At 40.5% G+C, this 19,755-nt stretch overlaps 2 protein-coding genes across 8 annotated transcripts; one reads left to right on the plus strand and one right to left on the minus strand.

Moving 5' to 3' along the window:
• Window positions 1,755-6,559, minus strand: BAG5 (BCL2 associated athanogene 5). Of its 2 annotated transcripts, none has more exons than XM_021402036.1 (2): window positions 6,443-6,559; window positions 1,755-6,191 (listed from the first exon to the last, which is right to left on the minus strand). In XM_021402036.1, exon 2 carries the CDS (start codon window positions 6,161-6,163, stop codon window positions 4,811-4,813), a length of 1,353 nt encoding a protein of 450 aa, XP_021257711.1. In that variant the 5' UTR covers window positions 6,164-6,191; window positions 6,443-6,559; the 3' UTR covers window positions 1,755-4,810. The 2 variants fall into 2 exon arrangements, with proteins under 2 accessions (XP_021257711.1, XP_021257712.1); XM_021402037.1 differs by lacking the exon at window positions 6,443-6,559 and adding an exon at window positions 6,314-6,405.
• Window positions 6,555-17,383, plus strand: APOPT1 (apoptogenic 1, mitochondrial). 6 transcript variants are annotated; one of them, XR_002440312.1, is made up of 7 exons: window positions 6,582-6,737; window positions 6,820-7,017; window positions 8,607-8,670; window positions 10,508-10,598; window positions 12,945-15,258; window positions 15,885-15,957; window positions 16,508-17,383. XR_002440312.1 is itself a non-coding variant. In XM_021402045.1 (5 exons), the coding sequence occupies exons 1-5, from the start codon at window positions 6,609-6,611 to the stop codon at window positions 13,051-13,053; spliced, it is 564 nt and encodes a 187-aa protein (XP_021257720.1). In that variant the 5' UTR covers window positions 6,555-6,608; the 3' UTR covers window positions 13,054-14,560. The 6 variants fall into 6 exon arrangements, 2 of the variants coding, with proteins under 2 accessions (XP_021257720.1, XP_021257721.1); XR_002440311.1 differs by having other exon boundaries at window positions 16,882-17,383; XR_002440309.1 differs by having other exon boundaries at window positions 12,945-15,957; window positions 16,882-17,383.

The following is a 19,755-nucleotide window of genomic DNA, read 5'->3' on the forward strand; positions in this document are numbered from 1 at the left end:
ATGACATCCACACTAAACAACTGGTACATACCCCACTGTAGCTCAGATTGACCTAAAACAAAAAGCCTAACATCTTCAGGGACTATCCTCCTCAGAATCCTCTTTCTCAATAAAAGTTCACAAGCAACAGGAGAGCAGGCAGAGAGCTCACTCATAATATTAGCTCTGAATGTCTGATGTGCCTAGCAGGTTCCTCTAGCAGGAAAGTTTTCCAGGATCCTGATGCTTAAATGTCTCCTGCTGGCAGCCAGCTTGAGTGCCTAGGCCTTCTAATCGTGAGCTCAGTAATAAAGCACTTCTACTACTTCAAGTTCTCAGCTAAGAGTTTTCCATAGCAGAGGGTACGCCCATATGGAAATAAAATACTGAGAAGCCAGAGTTTTTCCAGCTAAAACATTTCAGGTACTTAAATTTGCCTGTCCCAAACACATAAAAAATTCTCAGCAAGGCAAATTCTCTCACGAGTAAACAGCTGATCAAGACAAACAGGTCAGCAGCTAGCTGAGCGACTCCAAGGGCCATTGCCCAAATGCTTCACCGGACTTTGAAGAGCATTTCCTTGAACGAAGCCGTATTGTTAAAAGGGAAAGTATGATAGAGTGATCTTGTTACATGCAGGAAAATTCTGTTTATAAGCCTTATTCTTATCTGATGTTTTCTGCATGTAAACTTCACAGATTTTGTACAGTACTTCTACATGACCGCTTGATTTTTTGTTACATGAACTGTTACTGTGCGACATGAAAGAGCACCTGAAAGCAGCTAATTTGTTTGCCATACATGATTCATTTGCATTGCCTTCATCATAACCATTTACTAAGGCAGCAGTGTAGGAGTTGATAGTGCCATCTTCTCTCTTTCCCCTGCAGAGACTTAACTACGTAAAAGATTGAGCTAATAGCTTAGTGCTACAGAAAAACTTAAAATTTGTTCCCTAACCCCTGGCCCTGTGACCCACCCATTCACTTTGTGGTAGCTCTGGCTCACGTCAGACTTTTCTACAATCCAGTTTGACTCACTGAAGCCACAGAAAGCTATATTCTCCCTTCCTCATTTTTGCTAAGGTTGTTTTTTTTTCCCCCTCCTGTTTTATTGCATTAAGTCAGCTCACAGGAGTTGGCCATGCAGCAGAAACAGCACACAGCCAGCAGCTCTCTGAGCAGAAATAGCAGCACTGATTTCCAGCAGCTGATAACTTGGCTCGCTGCATCTCAGGAAAACATACTGAGCCATCAGAACAATCATGTGAACATGCCTCATCTATACTGTTTAGAATCTTATTAGCTTCACTCCTACTGAAAGTTCTTTTTGCACATGAAGAGACTTCATACGATCAGTTTTGCACGCTCGCCTCTTAAGAAAGCATCCCACAACAGAAAGGTGGCAACACCTGTAGCAACTGCAAGCATTTTTACAGTGAGCATCGAAGTGAAGCCCAGGAGCGTGCAGAGCTGTCACTGAAGGAACAACACAAGCAGCAGCTGATGTAACTACTGTAACACAAGGTTGGATGCAAAGAAAGCCAAACAACATCAGATTTAGCAAGTAAAGGTAGGAGTGCTTTCCACACAAAGAACTTTATTTTCCTAAATACAGCAGTGAAAAAGCAAACTTTTAAAGGAAGAAAAATAAAAAGGAGAATTTTATGTCTATATGTTTAATTTAACCACTTTTTCTAGGACAAAAATCATTTACATTCTGATAACTCACATTCGTAAATAAATAAAGGCAGCAGGGCATAACATTCAAATGAATACCTTGTAAAATTAGCAATGTATTTTTATTAATCAGAAATACAACACTGCAATATTTAATCTTGAATTTGTATATACAAATGCCATACCCTACACAGCAATAAATCAAGACACACATCATAGGAGCATGTACAATAATTTACGTTAACAAAAGCTTCCTCCAAACCGGTAACAGAGCAAAAACCCCCTGAGAGGTGAGTAACAAAAACAAACACTGAGATACCAAACAAAACCAATCCAAAGGGAAATACAATTAACAAATAGAAATCATGATGTATCATTACCTCCCCAAAATATCCAATAATGTGTTTAGCTCTAAGGTAGGTTACTAAGTACACAGAAGTTACTTTACTTCAGTATAGTACTAAAACACAAGCTTTTGCAATTTGGTCCATTTACATTTTGCTGATTACTTTAGCCTGCCACACTGAGAAGTTGTGTGTTCCGCAATCTTTGGATATAAAAAAAGAGTCATTACATTCTTTAGCACAAAAGCAAGACTGAGAAATCTCTGCTTTTTCTTCTTCTTCTTTTTTTTTTTTTTTTTGTTAAGCATATTTAGTTTTCATTCATGCAAAACCTGTGAATTGATCCCATTCCAGATGAGGATTTTACCACAAAATTTAAATAATCAATTGATTAGATTACAGAATAGTGAAAAAAAAAGCTTAATCCACCCAGTATTGTGCTACCAAATTCTAGTCAGTTAATGAAAATGACACTAACCTTACACATTTGCCTCTCTAGAGATGCAGGCTTAATTTTTTATTCGGAGAAGCTGAAAGACAAGCAGAGTTAAAATAGATCTGCAAACTACACTTACTCATTTTCACCTAAGTTCAAACATCTATGAAGCTACACATAACCTCCAAAGAACACCAACATTAAACTGTTAAACAGCCTACAAGTAACCACCGCAGACCTGACAGCAGCACAAAAGAAAAATGCATACTATTACCACACTATTAAGTTCTTATATTTCCTAAAAATTTAAGCATAAACTAGAAGTTGAAGTTCAAACACAGAGAAATCTTGAAATGAGTAAAATAATTCAGGTGTCAAACATCACTATTCCGTGTTAGCCATAAAATCTATAAATACAGATTGGAATTTTACCCGAAGGAAATGGCTTTTTTCTGAGGTAAGGGGAGATAAATTCAACGAGGTTGCATCTCTGAAGAGCCAGGGAGAACCCACCAGTAAACACTCTGTCATTGCCGAACTGTGCCTTAGGTACTACACTTACTTAACTGACAAAACAGATTGGTTTCGGCAAGTAAAATGTGAAGAAATCACGTGCACACTCATAAAATATATTCATACTCTGAAGTTACACCAGCTTTCAGCAGCATCTGAAAGCATGTTGCAGAGTACTCTCTCCTTCTTGTCCCCAGTCTCCGTATTTATTTTAAAATAAATAAATTCAGTTTTTAAACAGAATCTATTTTTCCAAAATTTGACACTTGTTGTCAGGACGCCATAGAGCAATTCTCACCTATTGTATTACGTTAATTTGAGATACAGTGGAATTATATACATGCAATAAATCCAGTCTGCATCAAGCTGCCAGTGAACAGTTTCTATATCTACATGTAATGGTGCAAGTTTGTGGTGTCCTAAAGGCACTTGTCTCTCACAGACAGCACTGTCTTATTTAATCGGTTAAAAATATATCTAAAAATACTCTGTTTAAAGTTTAACATCCAAAATGGTTGTTACTCCTTAAAGAGGTGCAAATCATCACCTACGGAACATTGATTCATTAATTCAACATGAAAGAGCTAAGTGCAAAGTTTCTGTAATTAAATATATCTCTCTGTATTAATTCATTTCAATACCATGCTCAAAAAAAAAATAAAAATGCCAAAAACCATGCTATAGTAGAAATGTGATTGGTGCTAGCAGCCACAAATAAAAAGGTAGTGCATAGGTAGTACAATAGAGCTTATTTACAAAGCTTATTTATAATTAAGCAATGAATTACAAGGAGAGACGTATGCCAGAACTCTTTTCCAAGACATGCCTAAAGCCACACCTGACCAATATGAAAGAGATATATATATCACACAAATGTACATCATTAGGGATGCCTTTATATCTAGCTATCTCATTTTACAAAAATAATTCCAAAATGCTCATCTGCTTCAAAGTGACTTCCGTTTTCATCAAAGTGACTTCTGTTTTCATCAAACAGGAAATGACAAGTCAAAACCAGACAGAACAGCAGAATTTAAAAAGACACCTAAGTAGCATTAATAAAGTTCATCGCAGTTTTCAGGTGCTAATGGATGGCAGTGTGAAATCCTCACAACCCAATTCATCTGGCCAGTATATATCTACAGATTGTCTTCTCCAAGTCTCAGCTTCTTAAAGCAAAAATATTAGAGAGTTTCCACCAGCAGAACTCTTCTTGCAAATTCTAAGTTGCAAGCACCATAAAAAAATTGGCTTTGCCCATGTAAATTTGAAGTTGGCATTAGATGTCTGCTAAGTAGGAAAAGTGTGATGGATGGAATAAAACAAGTACAACCCAAAAGCCAGCAGGTTTTTTTTTTTTTTTTTTTTTGCATTTAATACTTTTCATCAAAACAGCACATTAAGAGTACATCCAGACTGCTATGAAGTTGCTGGATGGAGCCTCATGCTTAAATACTAACTTTCATGTCCAGCTTTCTTGAAACAGTTCTACCAGTACTGTATCATAAGGAATTTTCTGTGTCTTTGAAATACCTACATTCTCTGAACATTACATAAGGTTATTAAATCAAAAACAGAAAAAGAAGCCATTCAATCAACTCATAAGCAGCTCCTTCAGAGAATCATATTCCATTGCTTATAGCAGTGACCAGAATTGCTGATGGTGTACTGACAGTTGCCATGGCAAGTGGGTGAGTGCGTGGGATAGCACACATATAGCCAAGGTAACTTTTTATGCAACCTCCATGATTTAAGCAAGCATAGAATACATCACTTTCATTATGTGCTGCCAATGTAACTATCACCCTACACGAAGTGCTGTAGGAAAAAATGTTATTCTACGTTAGGCCACGGCTACTTCAGTACTCCCATTCATCTGTTTTCATGTCCAGGTAGTAAAGAATATTCTGTGCAAGCTTTACTGCTTGCTTCCTGGCAGCCTTACACCGCTCATCACCTTGTGGGTCAACAGCATCAAGTGCAAGAAGTTGTTTTGTGAGGAGTTCTTCCAGTCGCATGTAATTTTTATCTGTTCTATTTCCATCAAAAGAAATCACCTCCTGCTGAATTTGAGACAAGTTTCCAAGAACAGACCAAACTGCTTTATGAGACTGATGTTCTGCAGCAGTCTGCTCTGCGTACATTTGCCTTTTTCCAAGTGCTTCTTTTAAATCAATGTACGTTATGAGAGTTTGTACTTCTATTACTGCTCTTCTCCTGGCTTCTCTAATACAAGGATTTTTTCCCGGACTCACTTCATCTAACTGAGCAATTAATCCCTGCAGTTCTGCTTTGGATCCCAAATACAAATCAGAAGCATTCTCTGTTTTTAAAAGTAAAGAATTAACTTCCTTCATTTTCTTGCGGATTTCTTCTATTTTTAGAATGGACTGATTTTGTGCCAAGTCATAAGCATGAGTGGAATTTGCTTCTTCTTCCAAGTCCAGGTATTTTTGCAATTTATTGATCTCTTCCACAACTTCCTTTCTGTAATTCCTTATTTCTGTGCGACCACAGACATCCAAAGCATCCAAATCGGCGACAAGGCCTGTGAGCACGCAGGCTAAATGCCTGCAGGTATCATTACTACTCACTCCCATCAGAAGCGCAATAAGAGTTCCTCTCGCTTTGTTCACCTCACACATTACAGAGTTAATTTTGGAGACAGAAGGATGTGCATCATTAGAGAGCGGCAGGGAGAGCTGTCGCTTGGCACAGCTTTCTATAATCTCCTGCACGGCACACACTTTTGTCAGGGTGCGATACCTCGCTTTGCGTAAAGAAACCTTCCCTCCAGTTTTCACCTGGGTGAGCCTCAGCACGATGTCCTGGATGCCTTCTTCAAACTCCTCGTTTATGCAGTTGGCTCCTTTGTAGAAAGGCGTGATCTCGCGCTCCACCAGCGCCTGTGCCTCCTTGAAGATGGCCTCGATCTCCAGCCGGCACGGGTGGTTCGCGTTCTGTTCCAGCTCTTTCAGCAGCCGCTCCGTCTCCTGGGCAGCGCGCTTCCGGGCCTGCTGGATGTCCCCTTTGCCCTCGGTGTCCACGGAATCTATCTCGAACAGCTGTTTGGTGAGGGACCTCTCCAGCTTCTTGTAATCCCGGTCCGTGGACAACCCGCTGAAGACGGCCACTTGCTGTTCGATCTCTTTGACCTCCTTCTGTATTTCGTGCAACCGTTTTATGGAAGGGTGTTGGTTCCCCATATCCATGCTCTTCTCTCATCCAGCTTCAGGCGAACTGCGAGGAGAGCGAAAAGAAGACAACGGTTAACCGGGTGCCGCGCCATTTCCTAGCGCCGCTGTTGACAACTTTCACCCGGCACTACAGCCACACAAATACCCCTATCAGCGGACACGCACCGCTCGCAGCCGTTCCTCCTTCAGCCCGGGGGTGAGCCGCAGGCGCAGCGCTCCCCCCCACCCCGGCCGCCCCTTCCCACCGCTCCGGAGCTGAAGGCGACGCGCCCCCGCAGCTCCCCCCCTCCTCACCCGGCAGCCGCCCCCGGGCTGAGGCACGGCGGCCCGGCCCGGCGCTGCGCCACGGCCGAGCGGCATCGATGGGCGCGGAGCCCGGCCCCGCCCCGCAGCACCGCCCCCGGCTGCCGGGCGGCCCTGCCCGCGCGACACCGCCGTAAAGCGCGGCCGGCGGCGGGGGATGGCCGTTCGGGAGGTGGTGCGGGCGCTGAGGGCGGGCGGCTGCCGCTTCGGCCGCTTCTCCTCCTCCTCCTCCTCCTCCTCCGGCGGCGGGGAGCGGGCGGTGAGTGCGCGTCGCGGAGCATTTAAGGTCGTGTGGGGGCCCTGGGGTGCGCGTGAGGTTGCGGTGTTGTCCGGGAATGGTGCTAACGCTAATCCCGCGTGTTTCCCAGGGGCCCCGCTTCTGCCCCCCTGCCGGCTCCTGTAGGGACTGGATCGGGCCCCCCGACAAGCGCTCCAACCTCCGCCCCGTCATCTTCCACGTGCCCTCCCATGAGTCCCCCCTGGAGCGGCGGCTGCGGGAGCTGCGGGAGGAGACCCAGGCATGGAACCAGCGCTTCTGGGCTCGGCAGAACACCGCCTTCCAGCGGGTGAGTCCGGCGCCGCTGGGGGGCGGCCTCGGGCTGGGCTGGGCCGGGCGGGAAGGGCAGGGTTGGCTGCGGGGTCACCTCCCCGCTGCTCCGCGCGCTGTGCGGCCACCCCCCGCGCAGCGCCTGCGTGTGGCTTAGGGCGGCTGCTGGAAGCGGTGCTGCAGCTTTCCTTGCTCTGCCGTGAGAGAGAGATTACGTGTAAGCACCACGGGTGAATGAGGGACGCCTCCCCCAGGAGGGCAGGCTGAGAGCTGGGGCCGTGCAGCCTGCAAAAGGGGAGGCTCCGGGGAGAGCTGGGAGTGGCCTTCAGTATGTAAAGGTGATCTGTAAGAAAGAAGGGGACAGCCTCTTTAGTAGGGTCTGTTGTGATAGGACAAGGGGAAATAGCTTTAAACTAAAAGAGAGATAATTTAGGTTAGATGTTAAGGAAAAAAAATCTTTACTCAGAGGGCTGTGAGGCGCTGGCACTGCTGCCCAGAGAGCTGTGGGTGCCCCATCCCTGGAGGTGCTCAAGGACAGGTTGGATGAGGCTCTCAGCAGCCTGAGCTGGTGGGGGGCGGCCAGCCCACATCAGGGGATTGGAGCTCGCTGACCTTCCAACCTAAGCTGTTCTAAGATCCTATAAGTTAGAAAGAATGGGAGTGATTCAGTAATTTATTATTATTCCTGAACTTTGATCATCATATCCTCCCTGAACTTGTGAAGATTTCAGCAAAAATCAAGCTTTTTTTAAAATTAATTTTGTAGAACTGCTTTTTGAGTCTGAGAAATTGTCTGAACACAGGAATTCTCAGTTATACAGTACATCTTGTCTTCACAGTTAGTTCTTGTAAGCGTAAGGTTTCGCTATAGCCAAACAATACTCAGTGGTACTCCACATGTGAATTGCATGTGTTTCATTAGAATGTGTATGAATCAGTTGATGCATGCAGCTAGTAGGTCCATAGAATCATAGAATGCCTAAGGTTGGAAGGGACCTTAAAATTCACCTTGTTCCTGCCCCCTGCTGTGGGCCCACCAGCTCAGGCTGTCCAGGGCCCATACAACCCAGCCTTGGGCACCTCCAGGGATGGGGCACCCGTAGCTCTAGGCAGCAATGCCAGGGCCTCGCTGCTGTCTGAGTAAAGAATTTCTGCCTAACATCTAACCTAGTTCTCCCCTCTTTTAGTTTAGAGTAATTCCCCTTTGTCTTATCACTATCAAACTATGCAAGAAGTCTGCCTCCTTCCCAATTATAGGCTCCTTCCAAGTACTGGAAGGCTGTGGTGAGGTCTTCCCAGAGTCTTCTCTAAGCTAAATAAGCCCAACTCCTTTAGCATTCACTCATAGGAGAGGTGCTCCAGCCTTTTGATTGTCTTCATGGCCATCCTCTGGACCCACTCCAACAGGATCCAAGTGACAGAGCTTTATCAGTTTAACACTAAGTCACTGTGCTTGGGAAAATGTTTTGTTGATATTTCCAAATTTAATGAGTGTTGTTTTTTATTTTGGAGGGTACTAAATACTGGGCTGTTACATAATTTAAGAACTATGGTTAACTTCACGGACTGAATGCCTGAAATTCTAATGGGGAAAAAAACATATTTTAGGAAAAAGAAGAATTTATCTATTCAAGACTGAAAGCCAAGGGTCTGGAAACGAGAGATAAAACAGGTTAGTGAGATCTTTGTACAGTTCAGGGTACGCTCTAAATTCTGTTTAACTTCAGATTTTGCTAGTTATGTGCTCTGTGTTCTATCACAAGTAATTGTTCAGAGCATGCACATGGAAAGTGAGATCTTTTGTTGCAGTGTTCGTCCCCTGATTCTTCCTTGCCCAGCTGCAGGGAATGTGCTGAAATCCTATCCAAGTGATTTAATCATTCTGCAGCCTAAGGAGGAATGGGCTTTCTTCTCTCACGCTTCTTAATCCAGTGAGCTAGCTGAGCTGAACATACTAGAGCACTTGCCTTAAGTGGATATTGTGGTTGGGCAGAAAAACGCTCTTCCTTCAGGTCCACAGCGTTAAATTAATACAATATTTTCCACGAGGGAGAGTAAGACAACCTCTGAAGAATCACATAATGGCTTGGGTTGGAAGGGATCTCAAAGATCACTTCATTCCAGCCCCCCGTGCTGCAGGCAGGGTTGCTGACCAGGAAGTCAGGTGCTAGATCAGGCTGCCCAGGGCCCCATCCAACCTGGCTTTGAACATCTCCAGGGATGGGGCATCCACAGCTTTTCTGGGAAGAGACAACAGCTGTTCTCTGACCGTCTTTGAGCGCGGTTGCTGTAAAATACTTGCTTGAGTAATTTATTATGTGAAATAGAAAAAAGGATGCTTTCCTAATACAGAGAATTGGCCATTGTAGTACGAGGCTGAACATTTTGTTCGTAGAATAATGATGTGTTTGACTTCAGGACAGCATCTGTACTGATGTTCTGTATATCACAGACCTTAATGTTCCTCTTCTGTTTACGTCCCAGTGATGGTTATGTGATTGCAAAACAATTTAAATTAAATTCTGTTGTTAAGAAAAACTGATGCTTTGTGTGTTTTTTTTTTAATCTGAGAAATAAGAGAAAATAAGCTTGTACATCCCTTACAAATTATTGACTGCACATGTTGAGTTAGCTCTTTATTGTTCACACACGGAGCTGTATGTAGATAAGAGTAATAACTACACGCACGTACAGTTGGAACAAAAGTTATTTCTTATATAGAAGATTAATGTTATCAGCAGAACTGATTGAAGATGATGAAGAAACAAAATAACTAAAGCTGTTATGATGAATTTATTGCATAGTATGTTGGGACGTTATAGTACTGATAAATAACCAAGAGTTCTACAATCAGTCTTGGAGGCTTTAAAATGCATTTTTGGAACAATAACAAGTTTAATCTTATGTAATCTCTCTCGTGTCTGTATTCACTGGGACATTCAAGTTTGACCCTCATTTTAGAGTCGCTATTAGTGCCAGAAGGCTTTTATAGGAATTAACTGTTAGAGTTGAGAATATTTGCTGGCTGTCTGGGTGCTACTTCTGCGCGGTACCCACAGATCTTCCTTTCACATTCTGAGGAGTGTGTTCTGTCTGTACTTACAGACCTCCTTTAAGGGAGGAAGCTCAAGTTACTAAGTGTTTTTATTGGTGGTGTTTAGACTTCTGCCCTGTGACAAATAATGTTATTCAAGGAGTAGATGCTCCTAGTTCTGACTTATTCTTGGGGGCCCACTGGCTTCCTAAGTAATCTGAGACTTGATAAACAAACATCACTTTCTCAAGTAATAAGGGCTTACGAGTTACTGTGCCAGTTTCAAGGCACACAGTGTTTTTAATCTGCTGTGCTCCCATGATAAAATTTTAATACGTTAGAAGGTGAATGTATATGTTCAAGGTTACACAAGAAGCCTGTGAGAGCAAGTAGTCAGACCTAGCTCCACAATCTGAGCCTGGTGTTTTAATCTGAAGAACTATCTTCACATTGTTATGCCAAAACTTATTTTCAGGCCAGAAAGTGACACTGAATGCGGAGGAAATGGCTGACTTTTACAAGGACTTCCTACGTAAAAACTTTAGAAAGCATATGCATTATAACAGGTATGTAGAAAGTACTTATTGTTGACTGTTGGACATCATGGTCTAGCCAAGAGGGATAGAGGATTGGATCTAAAAATACAACTTTTTTACCATAACTTTTAAAAACGAACACCTGAAACTCTTGTTTTGGAAAATGATTTTTTTAAGTGCTGCTATTATAGCCCTTGACATAAATCTGCATTGTCATTTGACTTTGTCCACTGTTTATTGTTGATTTTTGTGAAGAAAGAAGTCTGGTATTAAGGGACAAGATCAATTTTATTCCCCTTATGGCATGGACCTTTTCTTCCTGCCAGTGTGAGTAAAAAGATTGCAATTCCAACCTAACAGATTCTAATTGACTAAACCGAGTAAGGACTAGTAAATGTGATTTGTCTGAAAGGAAAATCATTTAATAAGTGTAGTATTCTTATTTTTGTTCTTATTATTTTGTAAATATACAATCAAAATGAAACTGAGTAACTTTAAGTTTAGGAGGTTTACTTGTGTGGCAAAGCCTTTTTGAAATGACCCTCTGTGCTCATCCTAAATAGAACTTCTGCTGAAGGTGGATACGCCCGCATCCACTCACCTTTTCTCTTCACATCTACTTGTTGCTTTTGTCACTGTTTGTAAAACTTGATGAACTGGACAGGGGATCTGAAACAACTGAAAAATGACTTGCAAATACACATTACCAACCTGCAAGTAGCTTAGTGGAGAGAATGAAATAAGAAGCAGGAAGATAATATTACTCAACCCAGTTAGAGTAGCACTGCCCACTGCGTGCAAAACTAAAATGTAGTTTTAATTCTGTACTGGACTGAAAGATTATAGGGTTCTAAGGTCCCAAGTGTTCTCCGGTTCCTTGTGATGTAACATTAGAATTCTACTATCACTGTAATTGGTCTCTGACAAAATACAGTTTAGGGTTCTTTGTATGTATTGTGCATATATTTTACTGTAAGAACAATTCTATGTAACAGTATTTAAAATAAATGAACACGTTTTGCCTGGGGCTGGAGGAAGCAAAACTGAAGAGTCCAGGCTTTGTTTCTAAAGGTGGTGATCCTTGTTGCTCCTTTGTTACAACACGCTGACTGGCTGATTCTAGAGTTTCAAAGTGGAACTGCACAGCCTTGAAAGCAGTGTAGCTTCTAGGCAGCCTGATTTTTTTTTTTTTTTTAGGGGTCACACTTTAAAAGATCAATTTATGCATTTGTCTATACGCTCTTCTGCAGCGTTGCTAGCTGGCCTGAAAACTAGCTGCTGAAATGTTAAAGCTTCTAAAATTTAGGTAGAATTAAGACAGTGGCTGTGCATAGACACCATGATTATATGGTTCAGGGTACCTAGAGTGGAAGCAGTCCGCTAGGACTAGGAAATGAGACATGAAAGGGGGAAAGAAACAGTTGCAGTGTTAGCATGATATTTTGATTTAACATGACAGTTTAGAGGGTAGCTCAGTGCTTCTTGTCAGTGTGATTTTCACTGCTGTCCTTACTGAGAGGTTAATATCTCAGGTCTATGCTAATCTGTACACACAAGGTTTCTAACAGGTATGACAGAAGAGCTAAATTCCAGGTGTCATGTAATATTCTCTGCTACTTCTACAATAAGAATACTGTATTTCTGCTTGTGTGAAATTTTACAAAATAGGGGAGGGATCCTTGATGATCCTTAATGCTGAAAGTAATCATGCAATTACTTTAGTTGTTAATAGGAGCAATAATTTGAAGCAAATTCCCAGAGATTAAAAAGTGGTGTATTTGGAATTGATTGCAGAAGTCATGTGTGCCAGAAGGCTAACTTTGGTAATATTAAAGACGTCATCTTTAAAAGGTGATGCGTTAAAAAAGGAAGTGTTTCGTGTATTGGGTTACATAATTAAACTTTGAAGTATGATTTTTCCTTCCCCCCCCCCCCCAGGTGCCCAGTTATGCCCTTTCCAACACGTGCATCTTCATATGTGCACAAACATACTACACATAATACAGCACTGGTGGGAAATCCTTAAAAATAGCTTGATTCTGAAGTAAAGCTGGTCATCATAAGATTTAGTTAATCTTACCTAATTTTAAATGCAATTGGTTATAAAATTATGCCTTTAACTTCATTTTACGGTTGGGCTCTGAGTAATTGCAGCCACATATTCCACATGCAATCTGTTCATTATGTGACTATCCGCATCTGACATTTTCTTAAGTTATTTAGTTAGACAAGAAAAGTGTTGTCACAAAGAATGGAAAGTGTAAATCATCACAAAATTGTCATTTGTCAGTGCCAAAGGATGTCTTAATATATTTATATACCTCTTTCCTCTTCTTGTTCTGTGTGCTGGTTGTCTTCCTGGCTTTGGAATCCAAGAGATTGGTATAAACGTAACTTTACTATCACATTCCTCATGGGACAAGTAGCACTGGTGAGAGCCCTGAGGTGGCTTCGTCGGAAAACGAAACATGTTGGAAATCAGTGATCACAGCTTTATGAAGAATGCAACGCTACCTAGGTCGGCTATATACTTGCTAATAGTGATGTTCAGAATCTGAATGTCCAATGTCATGATCACTTAGGTCTGTTTGTTAGACTGTGTAAATAAAAGTTGCCTTTAGCCTTAATTTACAACCACTGTTTACCGTTTATTCCACAAATTATCCAAAATATTTCCCAATGAAAACACCACCCAAAAACTGTTGAAAGCTTTCTTCTTTTACATTAACTGGAACGGATCACAACAGGTTGGTGGTTGTTGTTGTTTTAACCACAGAGGTATAAAACAAATGCTGTGCCTGAACTTCAGTCAGAGAATGTTATCACAGACCGTATCTGTATATGTAGACAAAAATGCCTCGTTTTGCAGCAGCTGTCCAGGGCAGTAGTAGTATAACATGGCTGAAGGAACAAGTATGGTTTGTGAGTGTATATGCACAATTGACTTAGAATAATCCTTTTTTTTTTTAATGTTACTCTTTTCCATTTTTATTGAAAGCTTAAGATATGATTTTTTATCATTTTCTAAGGCAGTAGAGCCTATAATAATTTTGTTTTCTTCAGAAGAAATGTCCCTCTTGGACAACAGTTCCTCTAACCTGTGATTTTTTGAAGATTTTAGCTGCTGAGCAATAAAATAGATGCATTACCAGACACTTAATCTTGGTAAAAAAGGAAACTGATACTTGGCTGTATGAGAAGAGAATGTCGTATTCTCACCCATTTCTTCACTCCAAAGAACTTGCTTGAGGGGGATTTTCTGGCTTCAAGGTATGTAATGTCAATTGGGAGGAAGCTGATTTAAGTGAAGTCTTAAAACGTTATGCCATGTATCTGTATTTTAAAAAGTTCCCTAACTCTGAATGTTTTCCATGTCTGTACAGCTCAGTGTAGTGATTATTTCGATACAGTAAGTACTGAGAGGATTCTGTTATGGAAGCACGTTTCCCCCAAAGCCATGCTGTAGGGAAGGCTTTCGTTTTGGAAATGTGAACTCAATAGCCATTGACCTGTTTTTCATATCTAAACATGATGTAATTTATTCATAAGCTTTTTCAGCTTGAGCGAAAAGGCTTGTTGGCGTTAATGAACTAATAATTCCTCTGGAAAATGAAATATTAATGATACCATAATGGATTGCACTGTTTCATACAGTGATGATATCATTGAGATTAAAGTGCTCATTGAATTGTGGTTCTAATAGCTGTGTTAATAGTAAATGAATGCATTCATTAATAGTGTTTGCTGAGGTGAAAATCTACAGTAGTAGAACATTATTTGTGAATGCTATTTAATACATAGTGCTGTAAAAGGTAGATGTTTATTAAAAAGTTAAGAAATTACATGTTGCTTAGGGAGAATAAGCTTTTGAAATAGACTACTTTTGGTGTGGAATGTAATTCTTCAGGGTTTTACATTAAATCCTATGTTACAGCATGTATGCTTTGATTACAATGTGAATGCACACTTCAATAAATAATTTCAACATAAAATGTGGAAGAATTACTGGATAACGTATGGTAATATCCCTGAAGGGCAGTGACCAGATCCCCAGCGTACTGGTGGCTGATAGCCTTATGTTGTGACAGCCTGTGTGTAAGATCCCTACGGTAGTTTCACATATGCTTAAGTGGGTAGGGGTCTGTCAAAAGAACCATTTTCATTTGAGCTGCTCGCTTCCGTTAATGCAAACACTGCCTGCCTGCTGATCCAGATCAGGAAATTGACTTGCTGCTACTAGAACTAATCCAAGGAAGAAAGTGGTGGATGTCAGTTGAATTCATGTGTCTCATTGTGCAGATGTAAGAATTCTGCTGTTGGCAGAAGGGAGGTGTGGGAATTTAGATGAAGGGTTTGGATTGCTCCTCAGTCAACTCACAGTGGCTGTGAAAGTACTTCCAATCTTCGTTCTGTTTCATTGGATCTCGTCCTTAGTATTGCCTGTGGAAATGCAATGGGGAGCATCTTCAGTAGTACAAGCAGTATACCACAGCTATAAAACTGTTTTCTGAATATGTATTCCTATATTGGTCACCCAAAAATAATATAACTAGTGTAAGATGGATTTTGCTCTGAGCTGCTTCTAGGTGAAGTTTGTGCCTTTATGGGATTGACATCATTAAGATTCTACGTGGGGTGCCGGGCCCCTTCATCTAAAGCCTATTGATGAAGTGAGGTGTTTATCTGGTAGGTAAGTGGTGAGTTTTGAGTTAGAATATGTAATAAAACACAAAAAAAAGTTATTAAAAATAATCCATCTGAAACTTCAAGTTTCGTTACCAAAACCACATACATTTACTAAGATAATTACATTTTCTGAATAGCTAAAGGCCATATCGTTTTTGCCAGTGATGCATTAATTTTAATATTTTTGCTTGACTCTGAGCAGTTGTAGCAATGCCAGCTGCTTTCAGATAGTATTGATCATAAATCTTTTATACATCAAAGCAAGAGGAGCTCCCATAGACTACTGAAAATAAATCTTTTATGTGTCTAAAGGTCTGCTACAGTAAGTGAAACTATTGAAATAGATCAAAGAGTGACTTTTCAGTGCACATTTCCTGAGTATAGGAAAAACGCAGAGGAGTGTTCTTATCATTTAGGTATTTAGCTAATCCTGTCAGAAGGAACAGCAGTATTTCTTATTTAGTAGTGTCAGCGTGTGCCTTTTTTAATCCATCTCCTCAGTAAGTACATAATAAAGCAAGAATATTTTGCTAATATTCAAGTAATTCTAGGTAGTTTGTATTGATTTGGGGATGGCTGTGTTCTGAGAATCTTTGGGTTTTTGCTAATCACTGAATTTCTCTTCTGAAGCATTAATTTCCATGGAATATGAGAGGAGTAGGAAGAATTGTCAAATGGGAATTGACAGGCAGAACAGCTAAAGGTTGGTTTGAAGTGATTCCAGCACCCTTATAGATGACTGACAAAGGAGGATTTGAACAGCTTAAGATTTTTGAAATTAAATACATTTCTTAATTTTATTGGGAGTTTTAAAAATAGTGGAAGGAACTACTGAGAGTGTTTAACTGAAAATTGCTAGTGGAAAAAAATCTAGTTCAAAAGTCCAATTTGTAATATAGAAGCTGACCTGCTCTGGTTCCATTTCAAGGGGACTGTTCTGTATGCAGTGTTCAATTGCTACTATTGCTAAGCAATCCTGGTATCCTACAGAGCAGTCAGATTTAGCCAAATGAGGACTTAGTTTACATCCTGCACAGAGCCCAAGGGGCACTTGCTTGCATAAAGGCTGGCAGATACAAATGTTTTCAGGAAAGAATACTGCATGTCTGGATCTGTAATATACATGAATTACACTTTATATTAAAATGATATCTACTGATGGCTTTAATCTGATTCACAGAACAATAAAACAATTCATGTTCACTTCTTTAAAGAAAAAAATACAAATTACGTTTTCTTATATTTCTTCATAGGTGGAATATGATCATCTTGAAATACTCATTAATATTCATTATTGTAGAAATTACTTCTTTGTGCCCTGACTCTGCATTCATTAATGGATTAAGATTAAGTATTCAGAGATGTAGTTGATTGATCTATTCAAGTGGCAGATGCTGTGGAAATGCAAAAGCAGTACTTTTTGTTAGAAGTAATGAAGAAAAAATACGACATTATTTGTTTTTGTGTGATCTTATTTAAGAGATATTTTGTAGCACTGCTACAGTCAAAATCAGTTCTAGAAACCATGCAGATGCTCTGAAGACAAAGTCTTTGTTTCTTATAGCTGCTTGTGTTGTCTTAGTGGTACAAGCTGGATACCCATTGGATCTCTTTCCTTCCTCTTCAGAGTGTAAGAAAGACACAGTGATTTCTTCTGTGCTGATGTGCTCTGGTTCTCATCCTTAAGGCTGGCTCAGGTGTGTTCTCAGGGGGGCCTGAAATGGCAGGAGACAGCAAGAATGACTGTGAGCATTGCTTGGCTGCTGGGACTGCTGGCAAGCAATTAGCATTTAGCATAAATTCGAGCAGTCCTGAAACTACTTTGATCAGCCATGAGTGGCAAGAGTTTCCAGCAGCCCCCATACCTGTCAAAAATTGCTGGCGTTCAGCAGTGGTCTGTTCACACAGCCGCCTCCAGAGGATCTACGGATATGATTCAGCTGCAGAACTGGCTGTGACAACTTTCATCAGCTGCGCCAGAACAAATCAACAGGCAAGATGCAGGTTTCAGAATCATGAGAAATTCAGGTCACTGTTCATACCACATTGTTAAAGTACTTCGACAAATTTTAGCTCCATCTTTGTTTAAAAAAAATAAATAAAAATCCTTGCCCTGGAAAATATTCATATGATGGTGATTGCGTGGCATACGTTGGCTGTTTTTAAAGAGATCCAGAAAAGTTACAGATTTCAATGTCTAGAATGATTCAAAAGATTGGAAGTCTAGATTCTTTTTTTTCCAATGAATATGTAAGAAAATGTCTTCTGTATATCTTATACTTACCAAAATATTACATAGTTAATAGAATGTCTGGAAATCCTCCAGTTTCCTTGGGCCTCATGAAATTTTTACCATGAAAAACAGGACAAAATACTAAGCAGACTGTGATGTGAGTAAATAGCCACAGGTGCTAATTTATGTTAAAGGAGAATTCAGCTCACTTCAAAGAAAAAAATCAGCTCTGCCGCAGGATGTTATAGAGCAATTTTAATTGAAAGATAGCAAAAATTAATGCTCTGCTGCCTCTTCCCCAGTGTTCCTTTTGCTGTTGGGAAAAGAGGGGTATATTTGGTGTGACATCTGGAGACTTGTCGAGCATGCTTAATAGTTACAACGGCATTGCAGCTATACATCTGATTGAACTATGTTCTGTAGTCATAGGACTGAGTAAACCAGGCTGATGCTGACAGAATCTGACTGAAGGGTAGCTGTTGGACAGAGCATTTTTCCATCTTGGGAAGATTTTTCTCTGGCTTTTGAATTATGTTCACACTGTTCCTTTAAAAACAGCAAAGACTCTTACCTAGTGTCTTGAGTCTATAATTTATAGCCATTATCCAACCACCACTTAGAACCCAGTGTTCAGTTTCATCTGTAATTAATAATGTAATTTCAACTTTTAGTTCTTGTATGCATTTACATGTAAACTAGAAAAGCAATCTCAATTATTTACAGTATGAACTTTGTTATAAGGCACTGCCCATTAGTTTTCGCAAGCAAAAAATCAAAGAGAAAGAAGGGAAATCAAATTAACAGCATTCCAGCCTCCTTGGCTGCAGAGTGAGATGGGGAAAGGCAAATGTGTGAACTGTCTGTTAAAGATATTTAGAGTGCTTTCTGCATCAAGGCATTATAAACCTGGCAGTAATGTTGTTATGGTTTTAGAGTTAATTATAAGGATGTGGGGCACATTGAATTGCTGCTTACAATAGAACAGCTTACTGCGTAGATTTCTGGTCAGTGTTACATACTGATGAAAGAAGACAGTTCTGTATGAATCACAAGAGTTTTCAAACATGGTCATGGCGTATTGGTGGCCCTTTAGCAGGTAATAAAAAGCATAACACTGTATAGGCAATAGATTTCACTTCCATGGCTAATTTGTTCATACCAGTTGTTCCCAGATTTCTCGTAGTGTTTATTAAAGCATGTTTCAGTTCCTGTTTACAGTATGTTATTTTCAATAACTAGAGTTTGATAAGCTATGTAAAACTGCACTTAACACTGAGGCAATTTCAATGTATTTTAAGCTTTCATTAAAATATAGTTTTTTAAATATTAGGGAATAATTTTGTTAGAATACTACAGATTCAAAATCTTCAACACTGCAGGTGGCATGTTCCAGCAATTCCCTGGAATTTCCCCACAGGACTTGCTATCTCATGTGACTAAGTGAGCCATGTATGTAACCAGAGTGCTTCTAGCAGCCCAGCTGTTTCAGATGATGATATGTTTTAGAGGACCCTTGTGGCATCAATTGTTTTTTTTCTTGAGAAAAAAAAAAAATTACTGAAAGCTCCACTTCCTGTGAACTGAATTATAAACAGCTGGCCACCGGAGACAAAGGTCAAGGAGTCCTGCTTTAAATTCCTATCTCCAATTATTTGTTCTCTGAAGCAAAATTGTAGCCTCAGAATATCTCTGACTGGCATGCTGATGATGTAACTGCCTTTTTCTTAGCCAGTTTCTGCATAGATTACTACTCATCTAAGTTGCATCTAGCCATTTAGGACCAAAAAACACTTTCAGAACATGATCTGAAGCAGCAGTATTTGCCAAACTTGATATTTTTCAATGAATAGCATCCCTTTGCTAGTGCCTTGGTATTGGCCTTTTAAACACCAGTACGCAGATGTATAAGGAATCCCTTTCTTGAGAAAAAGAAATAAACAGCTACAAGGCTGCTTTCTTATGTCCTAATGTAATGGGCATCTAAGCATGGATGGACTGGGTCAGAGATGGACCCTGTGGAGGTCCTGGAGAGAACTGAGGTGTGTGGAAGGAAAGTCCTTGAGGTTGTCTGAATTGTGCAGGGAGCTGGGAAGAAGGCACAAAAAGTATTTAAAACCATTCTTCCCCCCTCCCCCTTCTCCTCTGGGGTACCAAATTCTCTTCTAGACTTTCTGGAGATTGTCCAGATGTGAGTTTTTCAAGAATATTTGCTCTCGGGTAACTGATAGACAAGTCTGAAGAGAAAGAAATAGACGATCCATCATCTAG

The sequence above is a fragment of the Numida meleagris genome, chromosome 6 (genome assembly GCF_002078875.1).
Source record: "Numida meleagris isolate 19003 breed g44 Domestic line chromosome 6, NumMel1.0, whole genome shotgun sequence".
Lineage (NCBI taxonomy): Eukaryota > Metazoa > Chordata > Aves > Galliformes > Numididae > Numida > Numida meleagris.

Bases quoted from the DNA above. Each gene is read 5' to 3' on its own strand.
- BAG5 (XM_021402036.1), bottom strand. From the start codon at position 6,163: ATGGATATGGGGAACCAACACCCTTCCATAAAACGGTTGCACGAAATA.
- APOPT1 (XM_021402045.1), top strand. From the start codon at position 6,609: ATGGCCGTTCGGGAGGTGGTGCGGGCGCTGAGGGCGGGCGGCTGCCGC. The intron at 7,018-8,606 runs GTGAGTCCGGCG...AACATATTTTAG, and splicing joins AGAACACCGCCTTCCAGCGG to GAAAAAGAAGAATTTATCTA. The intron at 8,671-10,507 runs GTTAGTGAGATC...ACTTATTTTCAG, and splicing joins GGAAACGAGAGATAAAACAG to GCCAGAAAGTGACACTGAAT.